Source organism: Mus musculus, chromosome 3 (genome assembly GCF_000001635.26).
Source record: "Mus musculus strain C57BL/6J chromosome 3, GRCm38.p6 C57BL/6J".
Taxonomy (NCBI): Eukaryota; Metazoa; Chordata; class Mammalia; order Rodentia; family Muridae; genus Mus; species Mus musculus.
The window spans coordinates 99985630-100011542 of NC_000069.6; the positions used below are offsets into that span (position 1 = coordinate 99985630).

Genomic DNA, 25913 nt, shown 5'->3' on the forward strand with positions numbered 1-25913 from the left:
TTTTTCCCCAAAGTTAGAAATCACTACCTTTGATAATATTAATAATTACCATTTATTGGGTGCATAATTTGGGATCTAAGCTCAATGCTAAGAGTTTTAAATATATTGATTTTTATAGTTTTCCCAACATTCCAAGGAAGTATATTTTATCGAAAAAAATACTTTCATATATCTTGTGGTTTTCCACTCCCCTAGTTCCTTAATCATCTTTCCTACCTCTACAGCTACTCAAATTATTGGTTTTTTACTCTCTTAAAAGGAAAACAAAAAAACCCACAAAATACACAGAGAAACTCTACAAAAACAGAAATCAAAATCTTGCTTATATAGTAAGAGACAAATAAAACAAACAAACAAAATGCCCCCCAGAATGTAAAATGAAACAAAGTCTGAAAAATATTATTGAAATAGCTTTGTGCTGACCAACTACTCCTGAGTATGGGGTCTGTTATGCAATGTTGTTAATATACCCAGTAAGACTCACTTGGAGAAAACGGATTTTCCTTTTACCAGTTGGTATCAACTACAGATAACTTCTTGGTTAGGGGTGGGGCCCTGTGTCTACTTTCCTATTTCAATGCAGGAACCTTACCTGGCTTAAATCTATGCAGGTACTGTGCATGCTGCCGCAGTCTCTGTGATTTCATAGTGCATCAGTCTCCTGTGGGAGAGGCACTGTTTTCTTGGAGTTACCAATTACCTCTGTGTAGATCCTGGAACCTTGAGAAAAGATCATTGATGAAAATATCTCATTCAGTACCAAGTAATCTAAAGTGTCTTACTCTCTTCACATTGTCTAGTTGTGAGTCTCTGCGTCAGTTTCCACCTACTGTATGGCATTAATCCATGTGTATAGCAGAATGTCATTAGGAATACTTTTACTGCTGTGTTCCCTTAGCAGAATAATAGTGTTAGGTTTTCCCCTAGGCCCATGGCACATATGTAGCCTTGGGTTCTTGACCAGCTTAGCAATGTCGTGTATAGGTTCCATTTCATGGAAATCTCAAAGCAGTTTACTTTGCATTCCCCTAGTGCATAAGAATGTTGAACATTTCTTTCAGTGTTTCTCAGCCATTTGTGTTTTCCTTTTAAGAACTTTCTGCTTAGTTCTGTATAGACCATTTTTAAATGAAGTTATTTGGTTTTTTATTCAGAGTTTGTTTTTTTGTTATTGTGTTTGTTTTATCATTCTTTATGTGTTTTAGATACCAACCCTCTATCAAATATATAATTAGCAAAGAATTCGTTTCATTCTGTAGGTTGTCATTTTTTAAATGATGGATCCTTTCCACACAGAAGTTTTTCAGTTTCAGGAAGCCACGTATTAACTGTTGGTAATACTTGTGCTATTGATGTCTTTTTCATAAAGGCCTTTCCTGTGCTAATGAGTTTAAGACTAATCCCACTTTCTCTTCTGTAAGACTTGGTATGTCTGCCCTTATATTGATGTCCTTGATCCATTTGGAGCTGGGGTTTCTGGTTTTCTGGTTTTGTTTTGTTTTGTTTTGTTTTGTTTTTGTAGTATTATGAGTGTGGATCAACTTGCATTCTTCTACATATAGCCATTCAGTTTGACTAGTATCACTTGTTGAAGATGCTCTCTCTTTCTCCACTGTGTATTTCTGGCTTCTCTATCAAAAATCAGATTTCCATAGGCATGAAAACTTATGCCTATGGCTTTGATTAGATTCCATTAATCAGCATGTCTACTTTTATGGCAATACTTTGTGTTTTGGTTATTGCAACTCTCTAATACAACTAAAAATCTGAATGGTAATGCTTCTGGCATTATTGTTGTTGTTATGTTGTTATGCTATTCTGTTGTTGTTGTTGTTATGTTGTTATTCAGGATAATTTTAGCTACCCTGGAAATTTTTGGTTCCATATGAAGTTGAGAATTGCTTTCTCAATATCTTGAAAGAATTGTGTTAGAATTTTGATGGGGATTGAGTTGAATCTGCAGATTGTTTTGATGGGGTGGCCATTTTAAGTTCATTAATCCTACCAATCCTTAAGCATAAAAGATCTTATTAATCTTCTGATATCCTTTTCCATTTCTTTCTTCTTAAAGACTTATTATACAAGTCTTTCCCTGAGTTGGTTAGAGTTACCCAAAGATGATATTTTTGCTATTTTAGAGGTTATTATTTCCTGATTTCTTTTTCAGACCATTTGTTATTTGAACATAGGAAGGCTATTGATTTTTTTTACATTAATTTTGTATCTTGATACTTATCTGAAGATTTTTATCAGCATTAGAACTTTCCTTATTGGATTGATAGGAATGCTTATGTATAAAATTATGTCATCTGCAAATAAAGATACTTCGACTTCTTTCTTTCCTGTTTTTATACCCTTGATCTCCTTCAGTTGTCTTGTTACTCTATCCAGGATTTCAAGTACTGCATAGGATGTGTATGAAAAGAATGGACATCCTTGTCTTATTTGTGATTTAGTGAAAATGTTTTGAGTTTCTCTCCACTCACATTGGCATTGGCAATGAGCTTATTGTAAATTGCTTTTATTATGTTAAGATATGTCATTTGTATGTCTTTAGGTTGTTTATCATGAAATGGTGTTGGATTTTGACAAAGGTCTTTTCTATATCTAGTTAGATGATCATGTGGGGTTTTTTCGTTTAGTCTGTTTATGTCATGGACTACATTTATTAATTCATGCATGTTAAACCATACCTATATCTCTAAGTCGAAGTCATGGTTCATAATATTTTATTTTTCTTTTATTGGATATTTTCTTTATTTACATTTGAAATGTTATCCCCTTTCCAGGTCTCACCTCTGGAACCCCTTATCCCACCCTCCCTCCCCCTGCCTATATGAGGGTACTCCCTCAACCACCCACCCATTCCTGCCTTCCCACCCTGGCATTCCCCTACACTGGGGCATTGAACACCCTCAAGCTGAAGGGCTGCTCCTCCCACTTATGTCCAGTAAGGCTCTTCTCTTCCACATATGCAGCTGGGTCTCTCCATGTATAATTTTTGGTTGTTGGTCCAGTTCCCAGAAGCCCCGGGGGTGTTTGACCAGTTGACACTGTTGCTCTAATCCATGGGTCTGCAAACCCCCTCAGATCCTTCAGTCCCTTCTCCAACTCCTCCATCAGGGACCCCACATTCAGTCCAATGGTTGGCTACGCTCATCACCTTTGTATTTGTCAGGCTCTGGCAGAGTCTCTCATGAGATAGTTATATCAGGCTCCTGCCAGCAAGCACTTCTTAGCATACACAGTAGAGTCTGGGTTTGGTGACTATATATGGGATGGATCCCCAGGTGTGGTAGTTTCTGGATGGCCTTTCCTTCAGTCTCTGCACCACACTTTATTTCCATATTTTCTCCTGTGAGTATTTTGTTCCCCTTCTAAGAAGCACTGAAGCATCCACATTTTGATCTTCCTTCTTTTTGAGTGTCATATGGTCTGTGAATTGTATCTTAGGTATTCCAAACTTTTGACTTAATATCAGTGAGTGTATATCCTGTGTGTCCTTTTGTGACTGGGTTATGTCACTCAAGATGATATTTTCAAGTTCCATTCGTTTGCCTGTGATTTCATGAATTAATTGTTTTAATGGCTGAGTAGTGCTCCATTGTGTAAATGTATCACATTTTCTGTATCCATTCCTCTGTTGAAGGACATCTGGGTTCTTTCCAGCTCCAGGCTATTATAAATAAGGCTGAGATGAACATAGTGGAGCATGTGTCCTTATTACATGTCAGAGCATCTTCTGGGTATATACTGGGGAGTGGTATTAGTGGGTCCTCAGGTAGTACTATGTCCAATTTTCTGAGGAACAGCTAGACTGATTTCCAAAGTGGTTGTATCAGCTTATAATCCCACCAGCAATGGAGAAGTGTTTCTCTTTCTCCACGACCTCGCCAGCATCTACTGTCACCTGAGTTTTTGATCTTAGCCATTCTGACTGGTGTGAGGTGGAATCTCAGGGTTGTTTTGATTGCATTTCCCTGATGACTAAAGATGTTGAACATTTCTTTAGGTGCTTCATGGCCACTCAATCCTCAGTTGAGAATTCTCTATTTAGCTCTGTCCCCATTTTTCAATAGGGTTATTTGGTTCTCTGGAGTCTAACTTCTTGAGTTCTTTGTATATATTGGATATTAGCCCTCTATCGGATATAGGGTTGGTAAAGATCTTTTGCCAATCTGTTGGCTGCCATGTTGTCCTATTGACAGTGTCCTTTGCCTTTCAGAAGCTTTGCAATTTTATGAGGTAGCATTGAAGGGATTCTTCATCTTAGCACATAAGTGCTAAGCATTAAGACATTGGTATTCTATTCAGGAAATTTTCCCCTGTGCCCATGTATTTGAAACTTTTTCCCACTTTCTCTTTTATTGGACTCAGTGTATCTGAAGGCCATTTATCCATGTGGACTTAAGATAGGAGATAGAAATGGATCAATTTACATTCTTCTACATGTTGACCAACAGCTGAACCAGCTCCATTTGTGGAAAATGCTGTCTTTTTTCCACTGGACGGTTTTACCACCTTTGTCAAAGATCAAGTGACCATAGGTGTGTGGATTCATTTCTGTGTCTTCAATTCTATTCCATTAATCTACCACCCTGTCACTATACCAATACCATGCAGTTTTTTATCATGATTGTTCTATACTACAACTTGAGGTCAGGGATGGTGATTCCACCAGAAGTTCTTTTACTGTTGAGAATTGTTTTTGTTATCCTGGCTTTTTTGTTATTCCAAATGAATTTCAGAATTGTTCTTTCTAACTCTATGAAGAATTGAGTTGGAAATTTGATGGAGATTGCATTGAATCTTTAGATTGCTTTTGGCAAGAGGGCCATTTTTACTATATTAATCCTGGCAATGAATGAGCATGGGAGATCTTTCTATCTTCTGAGATCTTCTTCAATTTCTTTCTTCAGACTTGACGTTCTTGACATATAGATCTTTCACTTGTTTGGGAAGAGTCAAAACAAGATATTTTATATTGTTTATGACTATTGTGAAGGATGTCATTTCCATAATTTCTTTCTCAGCCTGGTTATCCTTTGAGTATAGGAAGGCTACTGATTTGTTTGACTTAATTTTACATCTAGCCACTTTGCAGAAGTTGTTTATCAGCATTAGGAGTTCTCTGGTAGAATTTTTGGGGTCACTTAAGCATACTACCAAACCATCTGCAAATAGTGATATTTTGACATCTTCCTTTCTAATTTGTATCCCCTTAATCTCCTTTTGTTGTCTAATTGCTCTGGCTAGGACTTTGAGTACTATATTGAATAGGTAGGGAGTGAGTGGGCAGCCTTGTCTAGTCCCTGATTTTAGTGGGATTGCTTCAAGTTTCTCTCTATTTAGCTTGATGTTGGCTACTGGTTTGCTGTATATTGCTTTTACTATGTTTAGGTATGGGCATTGAATTCCTGATCTTTCCAAGGCTTTCATTGTGAAGGGGTGTTGAATTTTGTCAAATGGTTTCTCAACATTTAATAAGATGATCCTATGGTTTTCTTCTTTGAGTTTGTTTATGTAGTAGGGTTACGCTGATGGATTTCTGTATATTGAACCATCCCAGGATCCCTGGGATGAAGCCTACTTGATCATGATGGAAGATATTTTTGATGTGTTCTTGGATTCAGTTTGTGAGAATTTTATGAATATTTTTTGCATCGATATTCATAAGGGAAATTGGTCTTCCTTTGTTGGGCCTTTGAGTAGTTTAGGTATCAGAGTAATTGTGGCTTCATAGAACAAATTGGGTAGAGTACATTCTGTTTCTATTTTGTGAAATAGTTTGAGGAGTATTGGTATTAGGTTTTCTTTGAAGGTCTGATAGAACTCTGCACTAAACCTGTCTGGTCCTGGGCTTTTTTTGGTGGGAGACTATTAATGACTGTTTCTGTTTCTTCAGGGGTTATGGGACTGTTTAGATCATTATTCTGATCCTGTTTTTGTTTTTTTATTTTTATTCTTTGTATAGTCCTTTTGTTTCTACTTGGTTGATTTCAGCCCTGAGTTGGATTATTTCCTCCAGTCTATTCTTCTTGGGTGGATTTGCTTCTTTTTATTCTAGAGCTTTCAGGTTTACTGTTAAGCTACTAGTATATGCTCTCTGTATTTTTTTTTTTTTTTTGGATGCACTTAGAGCTATGAGTTTGCCTCTTAGCACTGCTTTCATTGTGTCCCATAAGTTTAGGTATGTTGTGCCTTCATTTTCATTAAATTCTAAAGAGTCTTTCATTTCTTTCTTTATTTCTTCCTCAACCAAATTATCATTGAGTAGGATGTTGTTCAGCTTCCACGTGTATGTGGGCTTTCCGTTGTTTTTGTTATTGAAGAACAGCCTTCGTCCATGGTGATCTGATAGAATAAAAGGGATTATTTCAGTATATTTTGTATCTGTTAAGGCTTGTTTTGTGACTGATTATATGGTCAATTTTGGAGAAGGAACCATGAGGTTCTGAGAAGAAGGTATATTCTTTTGTGTCAGGATGAAATGTTTTATATCTATCTGTTAAATCCATTTGGTCCATAACTTCTGTTAGTTTTACTGTGTCTCTGTTTAGTTTCTGTTTCCGTTATCTGTCCATTGATGAGAGTGGAGTGTTGAAGTCTCCCACTATTATTGTGTGTGGTTTTAGCAATGTGTGCTTTGAGCTTTAGTAAAGTTTCCTTTATGAATGTGGGTGTCCTTGCATTAGGAGCATAGCAGTTCAGAACTGAGACTTCTTCTTGGTAGATTTTTCCTTTGTTGAGTATGAAGTGTCCTTCCTTATCTTTTTTGGTAAGTTTTGGTTGAAAGTCAAATTTAACTGATATTAGAATGGGTACTCCAGCTTATATCTTAGGATCATTAGTTTGGAAAATTATTTTCCAGCAATTACTCTAAAGCAATGTCTGAGGTGTGTTTCTTGTATGCAGCAAAATGCTAGGTTCTTTTTATTTATCCAGTCTGCTAGTGTATGTCATTTTATTGGGCAATTGCATATATTGATGTTAAGAAATATTAAGAAATAATGTTTGTTAAAGGTGGAATTATGTATGTGTTGCTTTCTTCTTTTGGGTTGTTTTTAAGATTACTGCTTTTTCTAGGGTGTAGTTTTCCTCCCTATGATGGAGTTTTCCATTTATCATCCTTTGTAGGGATATTATATAAATTAGGTTGTGTCATGGAATTCTCCATCTATGGTAATTGAGAGTTTTTCTGGGTATAGTAGCCTGGGAATGCTATTTGTGTCCTCCTAGGGTCTATAAGACATCTGCCCAGGATCTTCCTTCCTTCCTTCCTTCCTTCCTTCCTTCCTTCCTTCCTTCCTTCCTTCCTTCCTCCCTCCCTCCCTCCCTCCCTCCCTCCCTCCCTCCTTCCTTCCTTTCTTTCTTTCTTTCTTTTCTTTCTCTTCTTATTTAAAAAAATTTTATTAGATATTTTCTTCATTTACAATACAAATGCTATCCTGAAAGTCCCTTATACCCACCACCGGCCTACTCTCATACACACACACTCCTGCTTCCTGGCCCTGGCATTCCCCTGTATTGGGGCATATAAGCTATGCAAGACCAAGGGCCTCTTCTCCCAGTGATGGCCGATGAGGCCATCTTCTGCTACATAGGCAGCTAGAGACAAGAGTTCAGGGGGTACTGGTTAGTTCATATTGCTGTTCCTCCTATAGGATTACAGACCCCTGTAGCTCATTGGGCACTTTCTCCAGCTCCTCCATTGGGGGTCCTGTGTTCCATCAAATAGATGACCGTGAGCATCCACTTCTATATTTGCCAGGCACTGGCATAGCCTCACAAGAGACAGCTATATCAGAGTCATGTCAGCAAAATCTTGCTGGCATATGCAATAGTGTCTGTGTTTGGTGGTGGTTTATCGTATGGATCCCCGGATGGGGCAGTGTCTGCATGGTCCTTTCTTCCGTCTCAGCTCCAAACTTTGTCCCTGTAGCTCCTTACATGGGTATTTTGTTCCCCATTCTAAGGAGGGATGAAGTATCCACACTTTGGTGTTCCTTCTTCTTGAGTTTTATGTGTTTTGCAGATCCATCCATTTGCCTAGGAATTTCAGAAAATCATTGTTTTTAATAGCTGAGTAGTACTCCATTGTGTAAATGTACCACAATTTTGTATCCATTCCTCTGTTGAGAGACATCTGGGTTCTTTCCAACTCCAGGCTATTATAAATAAGGCTGCTATGAATATAGTGGAGCATGTGTTCTTATTACCAGTTGGAACATCTTCTGGATATATGCCAAGGAGAGGAATTGCTGGATCCTCTGGTAGTACTATGTCCAATTTTCTGAGGAACTGCCAAACTGATTTCCAGAGTGGTTGTAGTACAAGCTTGCAATCCCACCAGCAATGGAGGAGTGTTCCTCTTTCTCCACATCCTCACCAGCATCTGCTGTCACCTGAATTTTTTATCTTAACCATTCTCACTGGTGTGAGGTGGAATCTCAGGGTTCTTTTGATCTGCATTTCCCTGATGATTAAGGATGTCGAACAATTTTTCATGTGCTTCTTAGCCATTCATTATTCCTCAGTTGAGACTTCTTTGTTTAGCTCTGTGCCCCATTCTTAAATGGGGTTATTTGATTTTCTGGAGTCCAGCTTCTTGAGTTCTTTGTATATAGTGGATATTATTCCCCTATCAGATTTAGGATTGGTAAAAATCCTTCCCCAAACTGTTGATGGCCTTTTTGTCTTATTGACAGTGTCCTTTGCTTTACAGAGGCTTTGCAATTTTATGAGGTCCCATTTGTCTATTCTAGATCTTACAGAACAAGTCATTGGTGTTCTATTCAGGAATTTTTCACTTGTGCCCATATCTTCGAGGCTTTCCCCCACTTTCTCCTCTATAAGTTTTAGTGTGTCTGGTTTTATGTGGAGTTCCTTGATCCACATAGACTTGAGCTTAATACAAGGAGATAAGAATGGATCAATTCACATTCTTCTACATGATAACTGCCAGTTAAGCCAGCACCATTTGTTGAAAATGCTGCCCTTTTCCACTGGATGGTTTTAGCTTTTTTGTCAAAGATCAAGTGACGATAGGTTTGTGGGTTCATTTCTGGGTCTTCAATTCTGTTCCATTGATCTACCTGTCTATCACTGTACCAGTACCATGCAGTTTTTGTCACAGTTGCTCTGCAGTACAGTTTGAGGTCAGGCATGGTGATTCCCCTAGAGGTTCCTTTATTGTTGAGAATAGTTTTTGCTATCCTAGGTCTTTTGTTATTCCAGATGAATTTTCAAATGACCCTTTCTAACTTTGTGAAGAATTGAGTTGGAATTTTGATGGGGATTGCATTGAATCTGTAGATTGCTTTTGGCAGGATAGCCATTTTTGCCATATTAATCCTGCCAAGCCATGAGCATGGCAGATCTTTCCATATTCTGAGATCTTCTTCAATTTCTTTCTTCAGAGACTTGAAGTTCTTATCATACAGATCTTTCACTCCCTTAGTTAGAGTCACACCAAGGTATTTTATATTTGTGACTATTGTGAATGGTGTTGTTTCCCTAATTTCTTTCTCAGCCTGTTATCCTTTGTATAGAGAAAGGTCACTGATTTGTTTAGGTTAATTTTATATCCAGCTACTGCACTGAAGGTGTTTATCAGATTTAGGAGTTCTCTGGAGGAATTTTTAGGGTCACTTATATACACTATCATATCATCTGCAAATAGTGATATTTTGACTTCTTCCTTTCCAATTTGTATCCCCTTGATCTCCTTTTGTTGTCTAATTGCTCTGGCTAGGACTTCAAGTACTGTATTAAATAGGTAGGGAGAAAGTGGGCAGTCTTGTCTAGTCCCTGATTTTAGTGGGATTGCTTCAATTTTCTCTCCATTTAATTTGATATTGGCTGCTCACTTGCTGTATATTGCTTTTATTATGTTTAGGTATGAGCCTTGAATTCCTGAATTTTCCAAGACTTTTATTATGAAGGGGTGTTGGATTTTATCAAATGTTTCTTAGCATCTAATGAGATGATCATGCGATTTTTGTCTTTGAGTTTGTTTATATAGTGGATTATGTTGATGGATTACTGTATATTAAACCATCCCTGCATTCCTAGGATGAAGCTTACTTGATCATGATGGATGATTATTTTGATGTGTTCTTGGATTCGGTTTGTGAGGATTTTATTGAGTATTTTTGAATCTATGTTCATAAGGGAAGTTGGTAAGAAGTTCTCTTTCTTTGTTGGATCTTTGTGTGGTTTAGGTATCAGAGTAGTTGTGGCTTCATAGAATGAATTTGGTAGAGTACCTTCTGCTTCTATTTTGTGAAATAGTTTGTGAAGAACTGGAATTAGATCTTCTTTGAAGGTCTGATAGAACTCTGCACTAAACCCATCTGGTACTGGGCTTTTTTGGTTGGGACACTATTAATGACTGCTTCTATTTCTTTAGGGTATATAGGACTATTTAGATCATTAACCTGATCTTGATTTAACTTTGGTACCTGGTATCTGTCTAGAAAATTGCCCATTTCATCCAGGTTTTCCAGTTTTGTTGAGTATAGCCTTTTGTAGTAGATCTGATGATGTTTTAGATTTCCTCATATTCTGTTGTTATGTCTCCCTTTTCATTTCTGATTTTGTTAATTAGAATACTGTCCCTGTGCCCTCTAGTTAGTCTGGCTAAGGGTTTATCTATCTTGTTGATTTTCTCAAAGAACCAGCTCCTGGTTTGCTTGATGCTTTGAAAAGTTCTTTTTATTTCCACTTGGTTGATTTCAGTCCTGAGTTTAATTATTTCCTGCCCTCTACTCCTCTTGGATGAATTTGTTTCCTTTTCTTCTAGAGCTTTCAGGTGTGCTGTTAAGCTATTAGTGTATGCTCAGTATAGTTTCTTTTTGGCAGCACTCAGAGCTATCAGTTTTTCTCTTAGGACCGCTTCCATTGTGTCCCATAAGTTTGGGTAAGTTGTGGCTTCATTTTCATTAAACTCTAAAAAGTCTTTAATCTCTTTCTTTATTTCTTCCTTGACCAAGCTATCATTGAGTAGAATGTTCTTCAGCTTCCACAAGAAAGTTGGCTTTCTACTATTTATGTTGTTACTGAAGATCAGTCTTAGTCCTTGGTGATCTGATAGGATGCATGCGATAATTTCAATATTTTTGTATCTGTTGTAGCCTGTTTTGTGACCAATTATTTGGTCAGTTTTGGAGAAGGTACCATGAGGTGCTGAGAAGAATGTATATCCTTTTGCTTTAGGATAAAATGTTCTGTAGACATCTGTTAAAACCATTCGTTTCATAACTTCTGTTGTTTTCAATGTGTCTCTGTTAATTTCTGTTTCCAGGATCTGTCCAATGATGAAAGTGGGAAGTTGAAGTCTCCAACTATTATTGTGTGAGGTATAGTGTATACTTTGAGCTTTACTAAAGTGTCCTTAATGAATGTGGCTGCCCTTGCATTTAGAGCATAGATATTAAGAATTGAGAGTTCATCTTGGAAGATTTTAACTTTGATGAGTGTGAAGTGCCCCTCCTTGTCTTTTTTGATATCTTTGGGTTGAAAGTCGATTTTATTAGATATTAGAATGGCTACTCCAGCTTATATTTTTTGATATCTTTGTGTTGGAAGTGGATTTTATTCAATATTAGAATAGCTACTCCAACTTGTTCCTTCAGATCATTTGCTTAGAAAATTGTTTTCCAGTCTTTTACTCTGAGGTTGTGTCTGTCTTTGTCCCTGTGGTGGGTTTCCTGTAAGCAGCAAAATGTTGGGTCCTATTTGTGTAGCCAGTCTGTTAGTCTATATGTTTTTATTGTGGAATTGAGTCCATCGATATTAAGAGATATTAAGGAAAAGTTATTATTGCTTCCTGTTATTTTTGTTGTTTGAGTTGGAGTTCTGTTCTTGTGGCTGTCTTCTTTTAGGTTTGTTGAAGGATTACTTTCTTGCTTTTTCTAGGGCATAATTTCCATCCTTTGTTGAAGTTTTCCCTTTATTATCCTTTAAAGGGCTGGATTTGTGGAAAGATATTGTGTGAATTTGGCTTTGTCATGGAATACCTTGGTTTTTCCATCTATGGTAATTGAGAGTTTTTCTGGGTATAGTAGCCTTGGCTGGCATTTGTGTTCTCTTAGTGTCTGTATAACATCTGTCCAGGATCTTCTGGCTTTCATATTCTCTGGTGAGTAGTCTGGTGTAATTCTAATAGGTCTGCCTGTATATGTTACTTGACCTTTTTCTCCTACTGCTTTTAATATTCTGTCTTTATTTAGTGCATTTTTTGTTCTGATTATTATGTGTCCGAAGGAAGTTCTTTTCTGGTCCAGTCTATTTGGAGTCCTGTAGGCTTTTGTATGTTCATGGGCATCTCTTTTTTTTTAGGTTAGAGAAGTTTTCTTCTATAATTTTTTTGAAGATATTTACTGGTCCTTTAAGTTGAAAATCTTCATTCTCAAGCCGGGCATGGTGGCACACACCTTTAATCCCAGCACCCGGGAAGCAGAGGCAGGGAGATTTCTGAGTTTGAGGCCAGTCTGGTCTACAAAGTGAGTTCCAGGACAGCCAGGGCTATACAGAGAAACCCTGTCTCGAAAAACAAATAAACAAACAAAGAATAAAAGAAAAGAAAGAAAGAGAGAGAGAAGAGAGGAAGGAAGGAAGGAAGGAAGGAAGGAAGGAAGGAAGGAAGGAAGGAAGGAAGGAGAAAGAGAGAGAGAAAGAAAGAAAGAAAGAAAGAAAAGAAAAGAAAAGAAAAAGAAAGAAAGAAAGAAAGAAAGAAAGAAAGAAAGAAAGAAAGAAAGAAAGAAAGAAAAAGAAAAGAGAGAAAGGAAAGAAAGTCTTCATTCTCATCTATACCTATTAATCTTAGATTTGGTCTTTTCATTGTGTCCTGGATTTCCTGGATGTTTTGAACTAGGATCTTTTTGGATTTTGCATTTTCTTTGATTGTTGTGTCCATGTTTTTTATGGAATCTTCTGCACCTGAGATTCTTTCTGCCATCTCTTGTATTCTGTTGCTGATGCTCCCATCTATTGTTCCTGATTTCTTTCCTAGGATTTCTATCTCCAGAGTTGTCTCCCTTTGGATTTTCTTTATTGTTTCTACTTCCATTTTTAGATCTTGGATGGCTTGGTTCAATTCCATTATCTGTTTGATTGTGTTTTCCTATAATTCTTTAAAGGATTTTTGTGTTTCCTCTTTAAGGACTTCTACCTGTTTAACAGTGTTTTCCTGTAATTCTTTAAGGACTGCTACCTATTTATCAATGTTCTCCTGTATTTCTTTAAGTGAGTTATTAATGCCTTTCTTAAAATCCTCTACCACCATCATGAGATATGATTTTAGATCCGAATCTTGCTTTTCCTGGGTTATCCAGGACTCTGTAGTGGATGTACTGGGTTCTGATGATGCCCAGTGGTCTTGGTTTCTGTTAATAAGATTCTTACATTTGCCTTTCACCATCTGGAAATCTCTGGTGTTCGATGTTCTACCTGTCTCTGGCTGAGGCTTGTTCCTCTTGTGATTCTGTTAGCTTATGTCAGCACTCCTGGGAGTCCAAATCTCACCTGAGTCCCAGTGCTCAGAGCACTCTCTGCAGGCAAGCTCTCCTCTTGTAGGGAAGGTGCACAGAAGTCTGGAGCTCAAATCCACCTCCTGAGTCCTGGGGTCAGAGCCCTTCCTGGAGGCTCACTCTCCTCTGACAAGGAAGGTACCCAGGGGCCTGCGTCTCAGCTCTGCCTCCCTGCTGAGGATGAAGGTCCAAGGGTCTCTGTCCAAGAAGCTTTGTTGCTTCTGCTGCCCACATGCTCACCAGTGATCCCAAGCTCCTGGGTATGCTAGGGTGCCTACAGCATGGAGAGTCCTCTGGGGACCTTGTCACCCTCTGCTGGGTTCACCCCAAAGATGGCGTGGGGCTGACCCCGACCAGAACAAATCCCAGCCTCTGGTCAGGTGAGGTTCCTTTGTCACTGTTCCTACTGGCACAAGACCCTCCGGGATTCTTTGGAACTGATGTTGCGTTCCACTCACCAGTGATCCCGAGGTCCTGGGTGTGCTAGGGGGCCTGCAGCATGGAGCGTCCTCTGAATACCTTGGGAACCTCTGCCAGGTTTGCACTGAATATCCTGCCCAGGATTCTCTATCTTTCATAGTCTCTAGTGAGAAGTCTGGTGTAATGCTGATAGGTCTTTTTTTGTGTATGTGTTTTCCTATAATTCTTTACCTTTTTTTTTTGTTACTTTACCTTTTTCCCTTACTGCTTTTAATATTCTTTGTTTTGTGTTTCTTTTTTTCTTTTTTCTATTACATGATGGGAGGAATTTCTTTCCTGGTCCAATCTATTTGGAATTCTGTAGGCTTCTTCTATGTTTATGGGAATCTCTTTCTGTGTTAGAGAAGTTTTCTTCTATAATTTTGTTGAAGATATTTACTGGCCCTTTAAGTTGGGAATCTGTGCTCTCTTCTATACCTATTATCCTTGCTCATTGTGTCCTGGATTTCCTGGATGTTTTGGGTTAGGAGATTTTAGCATTTTTCGTTTTTTTTTTACTATTGTGTCAATATCTTCTATGGTATCTTTTATGCCTGAAATTCTCTCTTCTATCTTTTGTATTCTATTGGTGATGCTTGCATCAATGACTCCTGATCCCTTTCCTAGGTTCTCTATCTCCAGGTTTGTCTTTCCTTTGTGATTTCTTTTTTGTTTTATTTCTATTTTTAGATCCTAGATGGTTTTGTTCAATTCCTTCACCTGTTTGGTTGTTTTCCTGTAATTCTTTAAGGAATTTTTGTGTTTCCTCTTTAAGGGCTTCTACCTGTTTACCTGTATTCTCCTGTATTTCTTTAAGGGAGTTATTTATGTCCTTCTTAAAGTCCTCTACCATCATCATGAGATGTGATTTTAAATTAGAGTCTTGTTTTTCTGCTGTGATGTGGTATCCCAGGCTCACTGGGAGAACTGGGTTCTGATGATGCCAAATAGCTTTGGTTTCTGTTGCTTATATTCTTACCCTTGCCTCTCACCATCTGGATATCTCTGGTGTTAGCTGGTCTTGCTGACTCTGACTGTGGCTTGTCCCTTCAGAAATCCTTATCAGTACTCTTGGGAGATGAGTTCTCTCCAGGAGGAATTTGGGTATGGAGAGCTATGGCACAGGGTAAGCTCCTGGGTGCAGACAGAAACCTGAAGGATCCTGTCACTGGCTGTTCCTTGGTTCCTGTGTCCTGATGACTTTGGACTGGTCCCTCTTGGGCCAGGAATTTGAGCAGACATGGTGTTCTTACCTGTGCTCACAGGTATGTCAGCACTCCTTGGAGACCTACTCTATCCTGGTGGTGTTTGGGTTTGGAACTCTGTGGCACATGATCAGCTTTGTTAACAGACTGGTTCATAATCTTTTTAAAGTATTTGTTCTTAGGTTCAGTTTGGAAATATTTTATTGAGAATTTTTTACACCTATGTTAATAAAGGATATTGGCCGATAATTTTTTTCTTTTGACAAGTATTTATGTGGTTTTGGTATCAGGGAAATAGTGGCCTTATTTAAAAACAATAAGAAATGTTCCTTGTGTTTTTATTTTGTAAAATAATTTTAAAGGTGATGGTATTAAATCTTTTTTGAAGATATTGTAGAATTCTGTGGTGAATCTATAGGCTCTGGGATTTTTTGGTTGGAGGACTATAAACTACTGCTGATTCTACTTCTTTGAGGGGTTATGGGTGTGGAGGTTGTATATATCATGAAATCCATTTGTTTCTTTTAGTTTTTCCAGTTTGGTAAAGTGCAGATTTTAAATAGAAAATCTGTATTAACTGACCAGTGACTATACTGAGGTTTTTGGATCCCAGTGCAGCCCCAAGACTTTCTCAGGGTGAGCTTTTAAGCACGGAAAACCATATCTTAGGATGACATACTTCCGTTAACAAGAACAGTTAGCCAGAGCAGAACTACAGAAGCCAGAAAATAAGGTTAGTTAGAGACTTTCTCAGAACATGGACTTTGATGAATTAAGTCTTTACTTTAGTTTTGGCAGGTAGTGCTGTCTAGTTTTATGGCCAGAATGGTATATCCATCATGGAGTCAGTTGTACTAAAGAAAAGTTACCCACTGTTACTGTGTGAGAGTCAATGTGTGATTTTAGCTATAGTCTTTTCTTTTATAAACTTGGATCCCCTTGTGTTTGATGCATAAATGTTTAGAATTGCAATATCCTCTTGGTATATTTTTTTACTTTGATAAGTGTGTAGTATCTTTCTCTACCTCTTGCGATTAGTTGTGGCCTGAAGTATATTTTGTCAAATATTAAAATGGCAACACCTTCTTGTTTCTTGAGTCTATTTGCTTAGAATACATTTTCCCATCCTTTTATCCCAATGTGATGTCTATTCTTGCTGGCAGTGTATTTCTTGAATGCACAAGAAGAATAGATTCAATTTTACAATTTAGTCTGCTAGTCTGTGTCTTTTTATTGAGAAATTAAGACCATTAATAATGAGAGCTACCAATGAGCAGCATTTTAAATTTGTTATCGTGCTCCTCCCCTTTCATTTACTGTTGTGAGTATTCCTTGTATCTTCTTATGTGTGGTTAACTTCTTCGTACTGAAGTTGTTTTTCTAGTGCCTTCTGTAGCACTGAGTTAGTAGACATAAGTTGCTTAAATTTGGTTTCATTGTAAAATGTTTGATAGCTTTGCTGGGTATAGAAGTCTGGGTGTATCAGAGTTGATCATTGCCCCTCCAGGCCCTTCTGGCCTTCAGAGTCTCTACTGAGAAATCCTATGTTATTCTAATGAATCTACCACTTACATGTTACCTGGTGTTTTTCCCTTGTAGCTTTCTTTGCTTTATATAGTTAGTGTTTTGATCGGTCATGGGGAATTTCTTTTCTGGTCCTGTCTTTTGGTGTCTCATATGCTGCTTAGATCCTTATCCTTATCCTTATCCTTATCCTTATCCTTATCCTTAGAGTGAGGAAATTTCATTCATAATTTTGTTAAAAACATTTTCTGTACCTTTTAACTAGGTTTTTATTCTTCTTCTATCCCTATTATCCATAGATTTGTTCTTTTCATAGTATCCCAGGTTTCTTGGATGTTTTGTAGCTGGGTTCCTTTAGATCTAACACTTTCTTTGACTGAGGATCCATGTCTTCTACCTTTTCATCTGAGATTCCCTCTCCCTCTTGTATTCTGCTAATGAGGCTTACTTATGTGGTTTTGGTGCAATGTTCTAAATTTTTCATTTCCAGTCTTATTTCAGTTTTTTTTCAGTCACTCTTCCTTTGTTAAATCCACTTTCAAGCCTGTAATTGTTTTCATTATTTCATTCAACTGTTTGTTTATATTTTCACAGACTTCATTAAGGGATTTATTTATATCCTCTTTAAGATCTTTGAACATATTCCTAATAGCTATTTTCAAGTTCTTGTCTTGCTGCATTTCTTAGGACCTCCTTAAGTAGGGTTGTTGGATTCTTGTGGAAGCACGTTGTCTTGTCTATTCATGTTTGTGTTTCTTCACTGGGGTAGGCATCTGGAATTATGATATTTTTGGTGCTGATATCTCATCATTGTTGGTTGGGTGCTCCATTCTTTGGTTGCTGTTATCCTCTCTAGATTCAGATAGCTTTAGGAGGTCCACAATAGACCATAATGTTGCAGTCCATGAGTAGTAAAAATGAATGGGGATACCATAAATGCAGGCCCAAAGCAGAATTCAGGAAAAGATCTGGGAGACCTGGGACTGCATTAAGAGACAGAGTCCACATAAAAAGAAAATGGGATGGGAGGAGAGGCTCCTACAAAGAGGCTACATTAGGACAAAGAACAAACCTGGAGAGACATAGATGAAATTGTAGGAGGACCCCCCAAGTCTACACCAAGAGGTGGAATACCCAGGAAATGGAGAATGGGATGCTGAAGACAGACTTCTACAGTACTGAGAATGAATCTGAAAAGATCATAATGGAGGTCAAGGAGAATAAATGTCACCTACTAAGTCCTAGCCCTATGTGGCCTCTCTCTCTCTCTCTCTCTCTCTCTCTCTCTCTCTCTCTCTCTCTCTCTCTCACCAAAAAGAGAAAAGGACTTTAGAACTAGAGGTAACTATTAAGTCAGAAATTTGAGATTCAAACCCAGACCCGTGACTATTATCTCACAAGATATTCATTAAATAATGCATTACTGAAGCTGGTGAGAAAATGCTGCATAATTACCAGATATAATCTTTATATAAGACAGTGTACTAATACACACACACACACACACACACACACACACATTCTGCATGATAAAAACATACTGTCTCATATGTCTAATCCCAGAATTTGACAGGCCAAGATAGGAGGATTGCCCATTGGTTTGAGGTCATTTTCAGGCTCCATAATAAGTTTCAGGCAAACCTACATAGGTTACAGTAAAACTCTGTCTCAAAAAATATATATAACAAACTAATACTAGGCCTTTTACAATAGGATGATATGTCATAATATTAGACCCAAATATTTAAATGTAGACATAAAAAACATAAATATTTTAGGTAAACTTTCAAGTCTAACTTTATGGAATTCTACTATCAGTTGACAGTCAGCAGGGGCAACTATTCAGAAAAAATGTCCCTGCTGTAACATGACCAAAAGCTAACTAGAGCATAAATTACTCTTAGGCCTGTGAGAAGTGTATCTAGGTCAGTTTTTTAATATACAAACTTGGTAAAGCAAATACAAACTTGGTGAAGGCATGATCTGAGGAAATTCTTGTTCTATGTAATATCAGGACAATGGTAGCTTAGCATTCTTTGCTCCCAAAAGACCTTATCACAATCTTTCTGGGCCTAAACTGTGAGATGGACTCTGATGAACTTATATAGTAACCCATTTTGATTTTACAGTTGTGTCTTCCCACTTCAAAAAGTTCTCAAAGTTACGTTTCTGTATTTGCACTTTGCTAATACTTTACAGACATCTTATCATACATATGACTCACTACATCAAGACAAAGTGGGGAGAAATACAATACTTTGATTTTATATTAAAACATTTTGCTATTATTAGATATAGAAGCTGAAAAATTGAAGAGAAAAAATTCCATCAAGGAACTTGAGGTTTTCTGGAAGTACTTGGAACCAATCCTGAATAATGAGAAACTTGAAATACATCTCTTTGATGTTGCTCGTCTCCAGTACATGGTCAAGGCAACATATTTTCCTTCTGATTGGTCAGACAATGAACAGATGGTGAGTCTATTGGTCAGCATGAGTGAGTGGTCCATTCACAGTCACTCATTCCACAGCTGTTCAGTAACCACTGGTAACAATGACTTTTGTTGGGCTCTCTCCTCTTTCAGACAATGATGGTGACAAAGGCCACTCTTGTATCATAGCCTGATTCTGTAGCTTTTAGTCTATAGATTAATGATAATAAAATATAGCAGATGCTGATTCTTTCATTAAATTACAATTGGCTCTGGTTCATGTATTGGTAATGATCTAAGTAATAATTAAAATGTATGATGGTGGCAAATTTTACGTTTTATTGTATTACATGTTAATCCCTTCCAAAGTACACATTTCAGCATCAAGAGAGCTGAACTGACAGCAAAGCCTGTGGGGAGACTCCAACCTCTGAGGGTTCTTCTGAAAGGATTTGAACAAAGCTGGATGGAGAGAGTATACTTATAAAGAGATTACTTATTGCTAAAGAGAGAGGGTAGGAGAGGATAAGGGAGGGGAGAGGGAGGGGAGGGGAAAATATGGAGGGGAAAAGACTGAGGAAAAAAAGAAAAGAAAAAATGAAAGGGGAAAGAAGAAAAAGGAATAAAGAAAATGGGAAGGTAACAAAGGGAAGGGGGAGGGAAGGGAATGGGGAAGAAAAGGAAGGGAAGGGAAGAGAAGGGGAGGGAAGGGAATGGAATGGGGAGGGGAGAGGAGGGGAAAGGGATAGGGGATAGGAGAAGGGGGAAGGAAGGGAAAAGGAGGGAAGGAGGGAAGGGGGAAGGAGGGAGAGGAAGGGAAAGGGAAGAAGTAATGGGGAGGAGGGGAAGGGGAGGAAGGGAAGGGGAAGAGGAGGGGGAAGGGAATGGGAAAGAAAGAAGGGGAGGAAGGGGAAGAAAAAAGGGGAGGAAGGGGAAGCAGGGGGAGGGGAAGAAGGGAAAGGGGAGGAAGGGGAAGAAGGGGAAGGGGAGGACAGAGGAGAAGGGGAAGGAGGGGAAGGGGAGGACAGAGCGAAGGGGAAGAAGGGGAAGGGGAAGACAGGGGGAAGGGGAAGAAGGGGAAGGGGAGGATGGGGAGGAAGGTGAAGGGGAGGACAGGGAAGGACAGGGAAGGGGAGGATGGGGAGGACAGGGAAGGGGAGGAAGGGGAAGAAAGGGAGGAAGGGGAGGAAGGGGAAGAAAGGGAGGAAGGGGAGGAAGGGGAGGAAGGGAAAGAAGGGAAGAAGGGGAAGAAGGGGAAGAAGGGGAAGAAGGGGAAGAAGGGGAAGAAGGGGAAGAAGGGGAAGAAGGGGAAGAAGGGGAAGGGAAAGGAAAAGGGGAAGAAGGAAGGAGAAGGAAGGGGAAGGGAGAGAAAAAGAAAAAGCTAAGAGGACAGAAGGCACTGATTCTGAGCCAAAGGACAATCATGCAGTGAAGCACTGATCCTATTACCTTGTGATGGATGGCACTTGGCAAAAGAAGTGAAAGCATTAAGAGGAGATGGAGACTACGACAGAAAACCAGACCAAATGCAGAGTTGTTGAGCCCATTCGCAATGGAGACATCTACAAAGCACTACTATACCTGAGGATTAGGAAACCTTATGGAAGAGAGGGAGAAAAGATTGTAGGAACCTAAGGATCAGGTGTTTACTGTGAAATTGTGACTCTTAGTAATAACAGAAGCTGCACTCATGACGTCTTACTGACTGCCCAATATGAGCTTAACAAAGACAATACCAGTGAACATACCAAACTAGACAAGGAAAAGACCAAGATGCATCAACCCTACATAACAAGCTATGGACAACCGAGTAATGCTGGAATTGGGTCAAGTGGTCTTCCCCCAGGAAAAGCACCGTGGCTACCCAATGCCAAATTATCAGCCCTGAAAATGTTCTCACACATCCTCCTTTGCCTTGCTCCTTCCTCCTTTCTACACCTGATGCAGAAAAGGATCTGCCTTTTACTGGTGCTTTTTAAATTGAGTCAGCACAGTTCCCTATTCCAGAGATACTATTCTTTCCAATGATGGAGGACTAGGAATGTTCCTTATTACTATGTCGAGGTGATATTTTTTCCCTTGGAATTCTAAATTTTTGGTAGGTGTTTAGTTTTTTGTTTGTTTGTTTGTTTTTCTTTTTTTGTTATTCCTTCTTGTGCACATATCTACACATTTACAACTTAGAGGAACATTTTTTCTTATCATGTAAATCAAGATATGGCTACATAAATATCCTTCCAAGAGTTGGGGTTTGGTGAGATTTCTCAGTCTCTGAAGTCCTTCTTGCACAAGCATAAGGACCTAAGTTTGGATCTCTAATACCTACATAAAAATTGGAAATGTCAGTACACACTTGTAATCCTGGCATCAGAGGGTCAGTGGTAGGCAGAACCCTAAAGGTCACTAGGCAGCCAGACAAACCACTCAGTGAGCTCCAGTGAGAGACCCCATCTCAATGTCAATTTGTGGTCTCCTCACATGCACATACACACACACATGAGAGAAAGAGGGAGGGGAGGGAGAAAGAGAGAGTGAGAATTTGTTCAGGATGGCTTAGGAAATCCTATGATAAGATTCCTGAAGCATAATTCCTAGGAAGATGCTAACACATCCTCAACACAAAGTACCTTTTGTCATTCACAAATGAGTGTGCTCTCCCATGGGTGGTCTTTAACCTCAAGGACCATGCTGGTAGAAGCTGAGTGGTTCTATGTCCCAAATAGAAGACACACCATTGCTTCATCAGGCTGTAAAGGTAAGCACCATGCTATGATCACAGCTTCAGAAGACTCAGCATCACCCACAGCATCCTGCTTACTACATCTATGTCCACAGCTCCCTGTTCATTAGGAAACATAGATCATTCCATTTCACTTAGTTATTTTGTTAATAAAAATGTAGTGTGGCTTATACAGTGATTTTTCTGTTTGCTAAGAGTTTGGGAGAGTTTTGGGTAACTTTATTTTATTTTATTTTATTTATTTTTGTAAAGTCACAGAATTGGCATTATTGCTTGGGTCTACAGGACTCACCATGTTAAAGACAGAAGCATGCCAACTTGACTGCTATGTGTTTGTGAGCATCAGAGAGACAGGAAAAGGTTTTGTAGAGATCTCTTTAAACCAGGATCAACTTGAAATGAAGGTCTGAGTGGTTTCTGGGTGGCCCAGGGTGAGAACATGGCAGATCTTTTCTTTTTCCCACTTTCTCCAACATGGCTGCTGAGGACACTCTAACACACAAGTGCTATTCCAGAGCTCTGTATGCTGCATACTGCATAAGGGGATCTCTGCATCACTTCTAATCATGGTGTGAAGCCATGCTAGCTTGATGCCAAGTTCATTCCACTTTAAAGAAAGGGGCAGTGGCCATATTTAATATTTTACCAAATATACAGTAGAAACTTTACATGATAATTTAACTTCAGAAAAACTATTTTATGTTGAAAAAGTATTACTTGAAATGCTAGTTACAGTAGAACATTCCTAAATTTAGAACTAGATTGATGTTCAGTTTGTCTACCTGAACTTGAAAACATTCAGCTCTTCCTGTCCTGGCCGCCATTGGAGAGCAGCAGCCATGGCTCTGCACTGCCCCATGGCCATGGGCCTCGACAAGGGCCACAAGGTGATGAAGAACATCAGCAAGCCAAAACACAGCTCGCCCCACAGGCTCCTCACCAAGCACACCAAGTTCGTGCAGGACATGATCCGGGAGGTGTGTGACTTCATGTCCTATGATTGGTGCACCGTGGTATTGCCCAAAGTGTCCAATGACAAGTGCGCATTCAAGTTCATCAAGAAGAGGGTGGGCATGCACATCCACACCAAGAGAAAGTGGGAGGAGCTGAGCATTGTGATCGCAGCCATGAGGAAGGCGGTGCCCAAGAAAGATTGATGAACCCTCCCCCAATAAAGATCGTTCCTACAAAAGAAAGGAAGAAAGAAAAAAAGAAAGAAAGAAAGAAAGAAAGAAAGAAAGAAAGAAAGAAAGAAAGAAAAAAGGAAGGAAGGAAGGAAGGAAGGAAGGAAGAGAAAGGAAGAAAGAGAGAGAAAGAAAGAGAAAGGAGAAGAGAAGAGAAGAGAAGAGAAGAGAAGAGAAGAGAAGAGAAGAGAAGAGAAAAAAGAAAAAAAAGAAAAGAAAAGAAACGAGGAGGGGAGAGGAGAGATGGGGAGGGGAGAGGAGGGTAAGGGAGAGGGGGAAGGGGAGAGGAGAGAAGAGAGGAGAGGAAAAGGGAGAGGAGAGAGGGGAGGACAAAGGAAAGGAAAAGGGAAAGAAAGGAGGAAAGGAAAAGGGGGAAAAAAGGAAAGGAAGGGAAGGGGAAAAGGAAAAGGGAAAAGGGGAAAGGAAAGGAAGCATTCGGCTCTTCCAGGGAACCACAGGCCGTGTTGCCCAGCTGGTCCCTCTAATTTTATATTGGTCCATTTGTAAGTAATTGTTGAGCATCTTCTTCATGCAAAGGCTATGGTTGGTACCCAACTGAAATAATCATAGCTTAGACCTGTCTCTTTGAGTGAAAAATCCATTATTGAAGATAATGGGGAAAGTCTACCCAAAAATGACTTAGCAATAAAACTGATTTCCAGAAAAAAGGACCACTTAGGTTTAACATTGAATGGCAAAGTCTATTTTAAACTCAGAATTGCTTACTGAGATTAAAAGTAATGAGGCTACTTCATGTAGAAGCAGGCTAGGTCCATGGTGGTGCATTCTTACCTATGAGTTGTTAATAACTTCATATCTGCTTTAGAAGCCACCAGTATGTGAGACTTTCTTTCTCCCTGCATGGAGGAAAGCATTTGCATCCTCTGGCTCAAACAAGCAGCCTGTATGTCTGCCGAACTAAGGTAATGAAAGCTTTACATCAAGTCACTATCAGTCAAAGTAAGCTAAGAACTCATGTAAGACATCTGAAACACCTCAAGATATACTCTGGCTGCTGAAATAATTTGCCAGCCTTTGGCATATCATTTGCTGATGAATTTTAAAATGAATTACATAGATTGTGCTAATGAATCATTGGGCAGAAACTTCACTGTATTTCCTTTAGCAATAAAAATGGAAACTGTCTTTCTGTGCCAACATATGGATAGGCACAGAATACCTGTTGGAATTTAACTCAAAACTCCCTGGTCCTGATGTGAGTGTGTGAAGCCCACAGTCAGGTGTGCTATGATGAACAGAGCCAAGCATTTCCCTGGATGTCTGCCAGCCTATGAGTCACTGGCCCCACAGAGGCTCTCCATTCCACCTTACCTCCTCAACTCAGATGTAGGAGGGGCCTGCTTAGTGCTTCTATGCCTCCTAACTGACAGACACAGCCATCCCAGAATTTTTCTACTCCAGGAAATGAAAGCTTAAGTAATAACCATAGCAGATCTATAACTGGCTTGCCAGCTCATAAAAACAGTAGAAGCAGTAATTTGGATTCCTTCAAGCTTTCCTGCTAACAGTACCACAGTGAAAACCAGCTCAGGAAAAGGAAAGAAGGGAGGAAAAGGAGAAATCTTGATCACAGATACACGCTCCTTCGTACTTAGACACTACACAAATCCAGGTGAGGGAATCCACTGTGCTCATCCGGTTCTTAAAGAAATCATCAACTGCTCGATTGCTTCTCCTCAACCAGAATCATCTAACAGGTTTTAGGATTTGAAACGCCGAGCACATGAAACATACTGTAGATGCACCAAAACATTAAACATTATGGTACTGGACAGCGTCAGAACCTCTGTGGCCAACATGAAGGGCATGAAGAATTTATGTTTGGAAACTCCCTCACCAACACCAGAAATTGGTATTTGGGGATCTGGAGATTCGATTTCCTGTAAAAGAGAAATAGGCTTTTCTAGAAAGTTACACATATTCTATCTATTCTGATAGCATGACAGCAATGTTGAGTTGATTCTCACTGGTTCTCTCCCTTATAGCTTGCATTGGGCACCGAGATCTTTGAAAACATTGCCTGTTTGATGTACGATAGCCTGGACTGGAAGAGGCAACATCATCACTATTTGCAAAGCATGCAGCTCATCAATGTCCCACAGGTGGTCAGTGAGAAGACCGTGCTAGAGGCAATCACAATCCCAGAGGTAAGGAAGCATGGACTCTCGTACCTATCATCATCTTGGGGATGGAGTGAGTGACACAATGATGTCCATATTTATAAAACATATGAAGAAAAGACTACAATAAAGTGTTTGTGTACTGCTGCCTGTTGTGTAGAGGTGTAAGGTTAGAAACAAGGAAACATCTCTTAGCAAGAACAGTAACAGCCATGTCTTTATGATGCTCCTTATACCAGCCACTTTTATGTCAACTTGACACAACATAGCGTTATCTGAAAGGAGAGAACCTCAACTAAGAAAATGCCTCCATAAAATCCAGCTGTGAGGCATTTTCTTAATTAGTGATTGATGAGGGAAGGCCCAGCCGATTGTGAGTGGTGCCAACCCTGGGCTGGTTGGTGGTCCTGGGTTCTATAAGATAGCAGACTGAGCAAGTCTTAATGAGCAAGATAGTAAGCAACACTCCTCCATGGCCTCTGCATCAGCTCCTGCCTCCAGGTTTCTTCCCTGATTGAATTCCTGTCCTGGTCCTTCAATGATGAATTAAAACATGGAACCATACGTCAAATAAACCCTCTCCTCCACAACTAGCTGTTGGTCATGGTGTTCCATCACAGCAATAGAAACCCTAACTAAGACACTTCTTACATGGGAAAGCACAAAAAGACCCACCTGTCAGCTTGGGGTACAGTGG

General features: G+C 39.3%; 1 protein-coding gene and 1 pseudogene across 1 annotated transcript in view; both read left to right on the forward strand.

Moving 5' to 3' along the window:
- Spag17 (sperm associated antigen 17) overlaps window positions 1-25913 on the forward strand; it is a 257906-nt gene that overhangs the window by 100213 nt on the left and 131780 nt on the right. Inside the window, exons 7-8 of the mRNA NM_028892.4 lie at window positions 19013-19194; window positions 25082-25243. Of these exons, the coding sequence (NP_083168.3) occupies window positions 19013-19194; window positions 25082-25243 (344 nt within the window). The remainder of the gene's footprint in view (window positions 1-19012; window positions 19195-25081; window positions 25244-25913) is intronic.
- Window positions 22695-23103, forward strand: Rpl36-ps7 (ribosomal protein L36, pseudogene 7; annotated as a pseudogene).